The sequence below is a fragment of the Dasypus novemcinctus genome, chromosome 3 (assembly GCF_030445035.2).
Source record: "Dasypus novemcinctus isolate mDasNov1 chromosome 3, mDasNov1.1.hap2, whole genome shotgun sequence".
NCBI lineage: Eukaryota > Metazoa > Chordata > Mammalia > Cingulata > Dasypodidae > Dasypus > Dasypus novemcinctus.
The window spans coordinates 137847169-137861077 of record NC_080675.1 but is presented as its reverse complement, the minus strand read 5'-3'; the positions used below and the strand labels follow the sequence as shown (position 1 = coordinate 137861077).

The window sequence follows — 13909 nt, the reverse complement described above, 5'->3', positions numbered from 1 at the left end:
GGTCTATCTATAGTAGGGGTTCTAAACAAGGGGTCCATGAGGTTGAATTGAAATTCAAAAAATATTATTTTTGTGGGGATATGTTGGTGTGGGTGTGATATATTTATTAAATAATGCACAGTGTAGTATGGACTTAGTAAGAGGTCCTCTGGAGATAACAATCAAGCGGCTCTGGCTTGTTCCTTAAGTGAGCTCTTATTGACTCTGGAAGCCTACAGAGAAAGCAAAGAGGGTTTTTTTGTGGGGCTTTTTTGTTTTTTTGTTTGCTTGTTTGTTTTAAGTAAAAGGATATAAGTAACAGTGAATTCAGAACAAATTCCTGAGAAGCTCTAAATTCTCTTGTGAGCTAATGCAGTGAGCACAGCAGTGGTAATGGGAGCATGGCCTGGGTTCCTATCCAGTTCTGCATTTTGGCTCTGGACTTACTAGATCGCTTTGTGACTCAGTTTCCCCAATTGTAAAAGCAGGATTGATAGTAGTATCTGGTCTCCTGGGTTCTACGTGAAAATAGAAAATGAGACAGTCCAAGTAAAACATTTATAGGCATGTCTAAAACAGTCATTGATAACTACAACTGATGCTGTCTTTCTCCTCCTCCTCCTCTTCCTTGTCATCATCATTTTATTTGACTATTTGCTTAGATTATGGCTACAAATTTGATTTAAAATTAGAGAAAAAAATTTTTTTAAATTTCTTCAGGGCCATTTTGGGAATTTTTTATTCTAAAGGTATTCTCTAGCTGCTGCAAGTGAAGAGAGGAGTTTTAACATCCAATGACTCCTCTTGGGTTTCTTTTCCATTCCAGGCTTTGTGGTGACCCAGCTGGTGACTTCCTGTGGTTCTGATGGACACTCGATGGCCCTAACTGAAAGTGGGGAGGTCTTTAGCTGGGGAGATGGTGACTACGGCAAACTCGGTCATGGGAACAGTGATAGGCAGCGGCGGCCCAGGCAGATCGAGGCTTTACAAGGAGAAGAAGTGGTGCAGGTCAGGCAGGATATGAATAAATTTATCTTTGAATGTAAACACACTGGTTGTTGAATAAGGGTCTTAAATTTAGGAAATGGGAGATAATGGTAAAAAATATGTTATACATCATTAAGTGATGTACTCTGTCGGGCTGTACAGATTAATTCTTAAGCTTGTCAGCAAATTGGAATGAGCTCTTTAGTATAAGAATGGTGTCTTTTTTTAATTTTGAGCCAGCTGGTTAACCTGGGCTGGGGTGCTGCAAGTGGCTGGAAGAAACCCTATGGGGTTTAGGTCCTGCAACACAATTCTTGATATATGAATAAATAGAAGGCTTTGCTTTTAGTCTATCGTTATTGTTTACAAAGGCTGCAATAATTTGCATTTTCTGGAAAATCAAACAGTGTTGCAAAATTGCAAAGCACCAAAAAAATTACATAGCACCTTAGTTTATAAAGAATATTCCCATCCATTATCTCATTTAGTCTTCATCATCTCTACACAGCTGAAGACACAACAACAACAGTTGTTGCAAGATAGGCTGCTTTTACCCATGGATGTTCTGGGGTTAGGGAGAGGGAAAAACAGGTATAATAGGGGGGTATTTTCGGGACTTGGGAATCATCCTGAATGACATTACAACAACAGATACATACCATTATATATCGGGCCATAACCTACTGAGTCTAGTGGGAGAGAGTGTAAACTACAATGTAAACTATAATCCATGCTTAGTGGCATTGCTTCAAAATGTTTTTACCAATTGCAATGAATGTACCACACTGATGAAAGATGTTGCTAATGTGGGAAAATGTGGGAGGCGTGGGGAACAGGGCATATGGGAATCCCCTATATATTCTCTGTAGCATTTATATAATCAAAGTCTCTTTTAAAAATAAAAAAAGTAGGGGGTTAAAAAAAAAGATAGGCTGCTTAGCTTGGTCTTCTGAGGATAGTCGTGTGGATCAGACTTGGGGGAGCAGGAAGGCCACTTGAACAGATAGAACATTCTGGTCTTAAAGATCCTGAGTTATATTCAGTAGAGTTTGTTTAAAATTAATTACTATATTAACAACCACCAACAATGACATATTTCTTTCTTTGTAATCCCTCTTAAAAAATGTTTTCTCTCTGGTTCTATCTGTAGATGTCTTGTGGCTTCAAACATTCAGCAGTGGTAACTTCAGATGGCAAACTGTTTACCTTTGGAAATGGTGACTACGGTCGTCTGGGTCTTGGAAACACCTCTAACAAAAAACTTCCAGAGAGGGTGACAGCATTGGAGGGATATCAGATTGGACAGGCATGGAATAAGTCAATAATACTGTTTTATCTGCTCATAGTTTCTTATTTCTTCTGTTTGTACGTAGACACTCCCCTTTCAGGAAGACCAGTATCATCAGTTGTGCTTGATTTCATAAACATTTGTTTGGCCTAATTGATATATTTTTCCTGATGTTTCCCAATATGGAAATTCACATTTTAAGTCAGCTCTCATATAAACAAATAAACAAACAAAACCCCTTAATTCATGATGTGAATATTTTTAAAATTCCCTCCATAAAGTACTTTTATATCTTGATGTAAAACCTTTAAACAATGGGTTTTTTTTGAGGCGGTAGGGGAATGGGAGGGGCTTCTGTCTTGTAGCCTTGAGTCAGATGGCTGAATTGCAGCATTTGGTAACTACTTTTTTTAAGCTGTAGTTGTCCCTGTCCTGTACACATTGAAAGTGTCTCTTAACAAGGATATAAGATACTTTTGTCTTTTTTCCATATCATCCTCAGTCTGCCTGTTGATATGAGTGGGTGTTTTTGAGTTATATTTACTTTTTCTTATTGTTGTGCTCTCTGATTCTGAGTTAATCACAGGTGTTTGAAGGATCTCACTTTGAAGAAAAAAGTTGGTTTTTCATTTGTGGACATTAGAAATTATTTATTGACAAATTTAGTTAATTTTAAGATGGCCCTGAAGCCAATAAAAATCTTTAGAAAAATATCTGAGTTTTTTACTGAAGTGGGGAAAAAAGATCCCAGAAAACAGGGGTACTTGTTTTAGGTCTTGTGATTTGCCTTACTGAAAACCTTCTTATTTCTCTAGGTGGCCTGTGGGTTAAACCACACTCTGGCAGTGTCAGCAGATGGCTCCATGGTATGGGCTTTTGGAGATGGGGACTATGGAAAACTAGGCTTAGGAAATTCCACTGCAAAATCTTCACCTCAGGTCAGTATTCTCTTTAATCTAGGCTTTCAGACAATATAGTTTTCATCTGTGTCAGTACCTCTTTTCAGTTGGAAATAATTTACCTTTAACATTTTTGATAATTCATGATGAAGTGTAGAAGCTTACATTGCTTATTCTCGAATGTCCAACATTCTATATCTTGATTTTAAATGAGCCTTTACTAGCTAAACTGGATGTAGTAACTGGAGGCTTAGCCACTTTCTCCATGGAAGGCTGAACACTGTGGGACCACCTCCTATAAAGAGACGTAGTTGTTAGAAACAAACTCCAGGATGTCTTACAAAGGGGACCACAAGCCACCCTTTATAGCTCTCTACTTGCTACTAACATTTGAGGTTATTATTACCACTGAATTATATAGATATGTTTTTCTTTTTACAAAAGCAATGTAAAGGAAATCCAAGTGCATAAAACAAAAAAAAAATTAAACTATTATTCACATTATAGAAGGTTTCTGGGGTCTGCACAAGACTTCCTATGTAGTTTTCTATGTGGATTTTCCTAACACCTTTAACAAGCAGCATGATTTACAAATATTCAGTTTATATTCAACTTAGATTTATGATCATATGTAATCTGTGACATCTTGATAGCTAGACTGGTTAAATATTCAGCTAGAGATGCAGAGAGCCAGGAAAGCCCTCTCTGGGGAACATATAAAGCAGCTATTATCAGTGCTGAAAGCTGAAAAAGTTGAACTAACAGGGAGCAAGCTTTATATGGTCTTCTTTAAAAGATCATAGGATTCTTTTTGGTCTCTGTTACCTAGAGGAGTGCTTCTACTTCACCAATTAGTCACCCCCTCCACCAAATTCAGGTAGTTTACAAAGCAGTAGGAGAAAAGAATGTTTAGGAATGTGGATTTGGATAGAAACAGATAGGTGGCTGTTAGTGTTTTATTGGAAGATAATCCGAGTTTGTACATGTCAATTTGGCTTATGTAGGCAAATTTAGAATTTTGTTTTCTTTTTTAAAGTGTGTGCCTTTTTGTACTTTTATTTTGCAGAAAGTTGATGTCCTTTGTGGAATTGGAATAAAAAAAGTTGCTTGTGGAACTCAGTTTTCTGTTGCATTGACCAAGGATGGTCATGTGTATACCTTTGGTCAAGGTAAGGCATTTTTCTTACTTATATTGCTTATTTTGTATACCCATGTATGGTAGAAACATCTTGTCTTCTAGTTCTATGTGAAGTGCTCTAAATTGAGTCATTTTTAGTGCTGGGTAGTGAATGGCTCCTCTGACTCTTATTCATTAGCTACTTTTCTTCTCTTTCATGGACTTCATAGGGTAACTCCCATCCCCAATGATGTCCCCTCATGCCAGAGCCTTCACTCTTACTAGAAGAGTCCCTGCCAAGGTCCCTCCTGCTGCCTCTGCCACACTGATACAAATTCTGCCTTGACCACTGAACTCCTCTGCATCCTGCCTCACTCACCAGCCCTTCCAGGGGTTTAGTGTTCAGGTCTTAGGAATTAGAGAAATTCATGGGCATTCAGGGTCCAAATCTTGAATATGTTCATGACCCAAGCATCCACAGTGGGTCTTCTTGACAACATCTTCTCCCTCTTAAATGGAACTTCTTTGCAATTTGCACCTGAGGGTGTGTGAGGCAGGTGTGAAGAAGAGGAAACAGGAAACCAAAACTGAAGTTTCCAGTCTTGATCAGTGTCACTGACTGAGGACAGGTTGCTGGTTTGGGGAAAACAGATAAGGTAGTTTTACAAATGTTGAATTGGAAGTACTTGTTCTAAATATATGTATGGGAATTTGGATCTAGAATTCCAGAGAGATTCGTTATAAGATGTAGGTTTGGAAAATTAACTGCATAATAGCAGTAGTTAAATCCATATTAATGGGAGCTAAAAAACCTAAGGGGAGAGTATAAAATGAAAAAAAAAAAAGCCTAGAACTCTGGGGAATGTGATTAAGGGCATGTTAGTACAGAAAGAGGCTTAGATAAGAGGTCTTTGAAAGGGGTGGAGAGAGAGGTGTAGCTGGTAAGCCAGGATAGTGCAGAGTCCCTCATGGTTCAGGAAGAGTTGAGGACATATTATCAAAAGGCTACATGAAGTTCACGTGGCTGGAGCCTGAGAAGAGGCCACTGTATTAGGCCCATAGGAGTTAATGCGCATGGCTTTTGAGAGCACAGGTTCAGTTCAGTGGGGAGAATGGAAGTCGGGCTACGGGGGTGGCCAAGCCAGATGGGCCTAGAGATGTGGAGCAGTAGTAGCTGGCCTGCATTTAGAAGGCTTGGTAGCAAAGGCAAAAAAAGAGGTTGGCTGGTAGTTCGAGGACAAGGCAGGTTGAATGGCATCTTTTTGGACAGGCAAGAAACTTGAGGGCTTTTATGAACTATGTGCCAATCCTTTCAAATATGAGGATATTGGAGGAGCATAAGCTACTGATTTTTGTCTTAATTTTACTTGTTTTTATGACCAAAAGAGACCATGACATTTTGCAGAGAAATAATTTTGAACTTTCATTCACTCAAAATGAATGAATTGCCAAAATTTTAGTAGCTTTGCCCCAGTGAGTTATGTTTGTCATTACCATTCCACCATAAAAAGTTAAATGATTCTAAGAAATATAAAAGGTCTGTATTCCATAATATTTTCTCTTGTATTTTTTCAGATCGCTTGATAGGCTTGCCTGAGGGGCGTGCTCGCAATCATAATCGACCACAGCAGGTCCCTGTCCTGACTGGAGTGGTCATTGAAGATGTGGCAGTTGGAGCTGAGCACACACTTGCTTTAGCATCTACTGGAGATGTATATGCCTGGGGGAGCAATTCAGAAGGGCAGGTAAGTATCGCTCTTGCTTGCTGCTCACTCAAGTTCCAGAAAGTTGGCAACATTTGGAAAAGGTATACGGTAGAAGCGTCTGCCACAGTGCCCCAAGCACATCACTTTGCCATGGGACTGATTATTTCATGAGTCCAATTATGCATATCTTTTTCTTGGTTGTAGGTTGTGGCCAGATAAATACTACATACATTAAAAAGTATCTGTTAGTAATGGAAGAAACTGTAGCATTGATGTGGAGAAAGTGGCCACGGTAGCTGCTGAGGGTAGGGAGAGGGAAGAAGAGATATGATGTGGAGATATTTTCAGGACTTGGAGCAGTCCTGCAGGGATAGATGCTGGACACTGTCTGTCCTGCCATGGCCCACTGGGTAGACTGGGGGAAAGTGTAAACTACAATGTAAACCATTATCCATGTGGTGCAGCAGTTCTCCAAAATGTATTCACCAAATGCAATGAATGTCTCACGATGATGAAAGAGGTTGTTGATGTGGGAGGAGTGTTGTGAACGGGATGGGGCGGTATATGGGGACCTCTTATATTTTTTTAATTTAACATTAAAAAAAAAAAAAAGGGTATCTATGCTACCCAAATTGATATACAGATTTAATGCAATCCCAGTAAAAATCAAAACAGCATTTAACTTAAAAAAAGTATCTGACACATAGTAAGCAGCACAATATAAGTATTTACTATTATCGTCATCCTTATCATTATGGCTACAATATTATTTTTCTATTCCAGGGAACAAAAATGATTATTAGGTTTCTGGCTTCAGCAAATAGGTAATTAACAGTGCAGTTTACTGAGATGAGAAAGACTGAGAGAGTAATGGAGGGTTTTCTTGGGGAGTGAGGGATTGGTTTAAGCATCAAATGTTTTGATTTAGATAAATTATATTTGAGTTGCTGCGTTTTAGACACCAGGTAGTGATGCCAAGAGAATTGTTGCATTTATGAGCCTCAAGGCCAGGAGTGTGAGTAGTACTGAAGACTCAAGTTACATGTTAGAGTTCTCAGCACATACATGGAACTTAAAGCTGAGGTCCGGATAAGAACACCTAGACAGTGCACAGATAGAGAGGGGGATCCAGGCCTTAGGGGCCTGGGGCACACAAATGTCTAAAGGTTGGTCAGCAGAGGCTACAGAGGAAGGGAGACTAAGAAAAGCAGGTGTTTTAAGAATTAAGAAATGACACATTGTGCTGGTGCTTCAGAGAAGTCAATCAAGATGAGGTTAAGGAAGTGACTATTTAGATTTGCAATCTGGAGGTCTGTGGTGATGCCAGTGATTTGGACAATAATGATAGTATTTCTTCAACTCAAAAATGTGAAATTATGAGAATTTGTAGATGTGTATTTTCATGAAATCCAAACCAAGGAAGGGTAGCAGGCCAAATTTATATTTACTAAGTATGGTGGAGATTTGCTCCCCTCAAGGGTGAGGTATGTAGGGCCTGAAACACGTCAGTCTTGGAAGAGCCAAGCATGAGATTACGTTCAGGGAGCATCAGTTCTAGAAAATGGAAAGAATACTTTATATTTTACACTTTATATTTTATAATTTGATGATGTACAGAATATATTTGTTTTAACATGGGAAGTCTTGACACCCCCTTTATTCAGAGGAGTAAACTGAGCCTCTGAGAGTTTGAAAGAAGGCTGAAGACATTTATGTGTTCAGATTCCTCTATTTGTGGAGGAGGGAGAGGCCTTGGTGGGACATGTCTGAGATGATTGCTAAAGCATTGGCTTTCAACCCCATGTTCACAGCTACCTCCCCTTCCTCCATAAATCGTCTTTGTGTCTGGCTAACCCTAGAGCCAGGATCCTCAAGTACAAGTTTCAGTATTATTCATAGTGGCCTCAATTTGGCTCCTGTGGTGTCCTCATCATTACATCAACATATGGGAAAGCTGATCATCATTGTGATTTCACATTGTCTTAATGAGAGGAGAGTTGATGTTGATGATACCTTTGGGAGTTCCCCAACAGAGCCTTGACATGATCCTTTCTGGTGATTTTGAGATGCTTAGCTGCTGAAATACTGGGTATTCCACCCTGACCCTAAAAAGAGAGATCAAGAGATAAGAATCTGCTTGTATGTATCTTTATATATATATATGAATTTATTGTTATGCAGGCAATCCATGGGTAAAAATCAAGGCACCAATTTTTTTAAAAGCATTACAGCTCGTTCTCTTTTTAACTGTCTAAGAATTCATTTTCTTCTCACAGAGTTGGAATCCCAGAATGCATTCAGACATTAAGACTCATCTGCTAGATTTGGAATGGCCTTGTTGCAACTTAGTTTTTAAGGGACAGTCTGAGCTGTGGAGGCTGTTACCATAGAGAAAATCAAAATTTATTTCGTTATATTAATGATGTTGTTTGGTATAGATTTCATTATCTTATTTATATCTGCTACCATCTAAGGCAAATTTCCTTATCTTTGCTTTCTCTCTTCCTTTTTCTAATTAAACCTCTATGATTCATAATTGATCTGCAGCTTGGCCTAGGCCACACCAACCACGTCCGAGAACCAACTCTAGTAACAGTTCTGCAAGGGAAGAAAGTTCGGCAGATATCGGCTGGTCGCTGCCACAGCGCCGCGTGGACAGCACCGCCTGTCCCACCAAGAGCACCAGGTGAGGGATGAAATATCCATGTTCCTGCAGCCTTTTTGTCAGCAATACCTAGGTGTACTGTCTGCTTGCCAGCTTCAGACTACATCCAGGCATTCCAAAGCCATCAAATCTTCCCCCATACAACTAAAGCATTCTTTGTGCAACCAGCACTGTAAACACTTTCACAGCAGGCAGTTCTCTTGCTGACTTCATTATGAAGCAGTCCTCTGCCTGTTCTCCACCCCACAAAAGAAGAAACATATCACTTTAGCAAGCAAATATTTATAATTTCAGAACAGCAACTGAGCTTTTTTTTTAATATCAAAGAAATGACAAATCACAGGTTTTTTTTTTAAAGACTATTAAAAATAAAGATTAGGGGAGCAGATGTGGCTCAAGCAGTTGAGTGCCTGCTTCCCACATGGGAGGTTCTGGGTTCGCTTCTGAGTGCCTCCTAAAAAAAAGAACAAAGAAGCAAACAACAAGCAAAACAAAGGGGGGTGGGCAGTGGAAACACATCAGGGAAGCTGATATGGCTCAGTGGTTGAGCACCAGGTTCAATTTCCAGTCTCCAGTATCTCAAAAAATAAATAAAGATTAAAAGCCCTGAAATCATTTGTAAAATTCCTTACCCCAGTTAACTATTTGAAAACATGATGTTGTCTATATATTGACACAGCAAATAAAATTCCTGCCATTTTATTCTAGCATATAGCAGAACTAGTGGGCTGTTTCTAGCTTTTTTGTTTTCTTTTTTTAATTTATTATGAAATCCTTGTAATCTACAAAAAGATATGAAGAAAAATATAAATGAGTATTCGTGCATTTAATATCCATCTGCGTACCATCCCTGGATGCATCTTGCAGTCTCCACAAATGTAACCATTACCCTAAGTATGCCATTTATCATCTTTATGCATTTCTTCGTATTTGCGCTATTATTTATCTGGGCCTTCAAGTCTTTTCTACCATCCTCTTGTGTCCAGAGAGCTGGAATGTTCCATGAAGTCAGCTTGAGGCTGAAAGCTCAGTGACCTCTTTTTTTGCTAATCTCCCTACTTCTTTGTCCTTCGCGAATATTTCCCATAGAGCTTTTTTCCTTTTAGATACTTTAGGAGAGTGAGATGGGACTGCTAAGTAGATTCCAGACAAGCCAGAGATAGTTTATAGTTACCAGAATCCAGAATGAGCAGTGCTGTCTATACACTGACAATTTTAGTGACTCAGAGTACCTCTTCAGCTTCCAGAGGAATTCACATCTACTGCGGGACAGACGCTGTACACAGTGTACAATGTGGTGGTTAAAGGTTCAAAGTCTTGCAGCCATATTGGCAGGGTGAACCTTGGCTCCTCCATTTATGACCCATGTGATCTGAAGATTCAATTTCCTTGTCTGTAAAATGAGAGTAATAATAGCACCTTTTGCAAAATATTATAGGAGCAAGTGAACCAATTCTTATAAAACTCTTCAGATAGCATCAGGCACATAGAAAATGCTCAGTAAATGTTAGCCTTTATTAATAGTGTAATATTACCTCTAGGAATTGAACTGTACAAATCTTTTTTTTTTAAGAATGATTTATTTCTTCTTCCAACCCCCTCCCCCCCCCCCATTGTTTTGTGCTCACTGTCTGTTCTCTATGTCCATTCGCTGTGTGTTCTTCTGTTTCTGCTTGTCTTCTCTTTTGGGGGTACCGGGAACTGATCCATGAACCTTCTGGTGGGAGGGAAGTGCTCATTCTCTTGCATCACCTCAGCTCCTGGTTTGCTGCATCTCTTACTGTCTGCCCTCTGTGTCTCTTTTTGTTCCATCATCTTTCTGCGCCAGTTCTCCACATGGGCCTCACTCCTGCAGAGGCCAGCACTCTGTGTGGTCCAGCTTGCCGCTCAGGCCAGCTTACCTTCTTCACCGGGAGGCCCTTGGAATCAAACCCTGGACCTCCCATTATGGTAGACGGGAGCCCAATCACTTGAGCCACATCTGCTTCCTTTACAAATATTTATAGGAAACTCAAGTATCTTGTATTTTGAGTATCTTTTTTTATTTGTTAGTGTTTTTTTTATTTCTCTCCCCTTCTCCCCCCACCACCCCACCCCAGTTGTCTGTTCTCTGTGTCTATTTGCTGCGTCGTTGTCTTTGTCCACTTCTGTTGTTGTTAGTGGCACGGGAACCTGTGTTTCCTTTTTTGTTGTGTCATCTTGTGTCAGCTCTCCGAGTGGGCCGCAGCATTCTTAGGCAGGCTGCACTTTCTTTCGCGCTAATCAGCTCTCCTTATGGAGCGCACTTCTTGCACGTGGGGCTCCCCTACGCAGGGGACATTCCTGCGTGGCACGGCACTCCTTGTGCACATCAGCACTGTGCATGGGCCAGCTCCACGCGGGTCAAGGAAGCCCAGGATTTGAACTGCGGACCTCCCATGTGGTAAACAGATGCCCTAATCACTGGGCCAAGTCTGCTTCCCTGTTAGTATATTTTTATAAGAGGATAGCATCTATGGTATATGCAGTTCTTGTACTTGTAGTCTTTGCTTCTACAGAATTCTTATTCTTACAATAAAAAGCCTTTGTGACACATGTATACATATCTTTCATTCAGTCACAGCCACTTTCTGTCATATCCCCGGTGTGGGTGGAGATAACTCTGCTCAGTTTCCTATTTCCACTTTCCAGAACTGCCTGCCTGGTCCTGGTCAACACCTTGTGTTATTATGAAAATAGCAATAATAAAAAATGAAAGGAAGAATTTAGTTTTGGGAGGGGGGAGATGGAGGAATTGTTTTTAAGTATTATATTGAGTTGATCTAGGTGGTGGAGGTATGTATGTCATTCTTTCAACCTCTCTGTGAGTTTCAAATTTTTCAAAATACGAAAAATGAAAGCAATGCGTTTTCTTTTACAAAAGCCTATTTGTTTTCTGGGCCAGGTGTGTCAGTACCTTTGCAGCTGGGCCTGCCAGATGCAGTCCCCCCACAGTATGGAGCTCTGAGGGAGGTGAGCATTCACACCGTGAGGGCCCGGCTCCGACTGCTTTACCACTTCTCCGACCTCATGTATTCATCTTGGAGGCTACTGAACCTTAGCCCCAACAATCAGGTAACATGCTGCTTGGGAAACAGTGCCAGTGAAGTACTTACAGGTCACAAGACCTTTCTGTCACCTTCAAAAGTTCTTTCGTGGCCAATATTTCCTTAACCCTCAGCACCCACGAGAAGTAGAAAAGGCAACAAGTCTGTTAGCATTTTATTGCTGGTTTAGGGACAGTCCAGATATTGGTGATTGTGCTGCTGGACACATGAAAGCTCAAGGAAATACAAATGACTAAGTATATATTTTCTGCAAAGGCTAATCTATGATTTTAAAACTTCAACACACTAAAGTTCGTAGAACCACTCTGAAGCGGTTACATAAATGAATCAGAAACATTCAGGGTCCTTTTTGCCATCCTTTACAAGTGAACATTCTGGTCGTGTGGAGAGGAAAATAAAGTAAATTTACTTTAAAGTGAATTTACTGTTTTTATAGAACACTCTAGTAATTTAGGACAAAAACAAGCTGTTTTTCTTTGTCTATTTGTTTAATGTGTAGGCATGCCTGCCAGGATGTTTATCAGTTTCTAACAATGTTAATCAAAAATCACAGTCATGGGGTATTTGAGAAATTTGACATATCATTGTTAGAAATAATCAGCCAGGTAACAGAAAACTGTGCAGCCTAAACAGGGTGTTAACAAACTGTAAGCAGTTGCAGAAATGTTTATGGTATAAATCTGGAAAAGCAGATGAAAATTTTATAAACAATATGTTCTCGACAATGTAAAAAATGTACGTATATACACATGGAAGAAAACTAAAAGGTAGTAAATCAAAGTGTTAATAGATCCATTTCTATATGGTAGGATTATAGGTGATTTTATTTATGTGCATGGGTTCATGTTCTTCTCTGTATTTCCCAAAGTTTTTATGATAGTCATATATTGTTATCAGAAAAAGATATTTTTCAGATTTACTAATAGTTCTATCTAGGGTTATGCTTTTCAGAAAGGATTTGTGTCCTAAAAATGAGAAGTGTCATTTCTTTTAAGCCGTAGATTTTGCCATTTCTGATAATGTTACTATCTGTTACAGAACAGTACATCTCATTATAATGCTGGAACATGGGGCATTGTACAGGGACAACTTCGGCCTTTGTTAGCCCCAAGAGTTTACACCCTCCCAATGGTGCGCTCCATAGGAAAAACCATGGTTCAGGGCAAAAACTATGGGCCTCAAATTACTGTCAAGAGGATATCAACCAGGTTAGCATATTGTGTTGTGTATGTTTTGGTAACTAGTTGCAATTTTTTAGATGAACATTATTACTAACTAATCTCTGAGAGCCTTAGCTTCCTCAATTGTAACATGGGATACTAACTACTTAATTAGTACAATTTGCCTAGCTGAGTGTTTGACTCTTGTTAACCTGGCCTCTTCATTCACTGATGGGGGGAGATAACCTTTGTAGAGTTTTGGGGAAGTTAATGAGAGTTTTAGTTCATTCCCTTTTCTCTTTCTTTTAAAGGGGACGGAAGTGTAAACCCATCTTTGTCCAGATAGCAAGACAAGTCGTGAAGCTGAATGCGTCAGACCTTCGACTGCCCTCCCGAGCGTGGAAGGTCAAGCTGGTTGGAGAAGGGGCTGATGATGCTGGAGGAGTATTTGATGACACAATCACAGAGATGTGCCAGGTATGATCGTGCAGTGTCCTCTGCTGAGTCATCCAGTGACTGTTTTGCTATTTCTGTTGATCACTCTATCAGATGTTTTTATAAATATAGGAAGGATGTGTTCATGAGCCTCATAAAGAAAGTTAGTGCATGTATAGGTAAATTATAATAAGGGTTTGTTGAAATGCTTTGTGGAGGTAACTTACTAAATAAATATCAGTATATAGCAATCTGTTGCACTTTAATACTGGCAGAGGAAACAATGGCACATATCTGTATTTATGTAGTAGACAAATCTAGGACCACCCTTGTGCTCAGGTTTATCCTGGTGCTTTTGGAATAAAGTAGAACTGCTAGTCACAGGGGGTTAGGAAAACAACAGCCGTAAATAGTTTGGACCAGTTCTAATTTTAAGATCACAGTGGCAGTTATGCTTCCAGATCAGCTCTGACCCTTCCAGCTTTGCCTAATATGAGGATTATTTATACATATATAAATCCTGCAACTAAAATAATCCTTAAGTATATTGAGTCCATTTGAAATATCACTAGGCTCTGCTCAGATTC

The 13909-nt window shown here is 39.6% G+C and overlaps 1 protein-coding gene across 7 annotated transcripts in view; it reads left to right on the top strand.

The window, feature by feature from the left end:
- HERC1 (HECT and RLD domain containing E3 ubiquitin protein ligase family member 1) overlaps positions 1 to 13909 on the top strand; it is a 249261-nt gene that overhangs the window by 224415 nt on the left and 10937 nt on the right. For all 7 annotated transcript variants that reach the window (XM_058294320.2, XM_058294317.2, XM_058294319.2 and 4 more), the window contains exons 65-73: positions 806 to 987; positions 2117 to 2272; positions 3070 to 3192; positions 4220 to 4322; positions 5846 to 6015; positions 8524 to 8662; positions 11565 to 11734; positions 12766 to 12935; positions 13199 to 13364. In XM_058294320.2, coding sequence (XP_058150303.1) covers positions 806 to 987; positions 2117 to 2272; positions 3070 to 3192; positions 4220 to 4322; positions 5846 to 6015; positions 8524 to 8662; positions 11565 to 11734; positions 12766 to 12935; positions 13199 to 13364 — 1379 coding nt within the window. The remainder of the gene's footprint in view (positions 1 to 805; positions 988 to 2116; positions 2273 to 3069; positions 3193 to 4219; positions 4323 to 5845; positions 6016 to 8523; positions 8663 to 11564; positions 11735 to 12765; positions 12936 to 13198; positions 13365 to 13909) is intronic.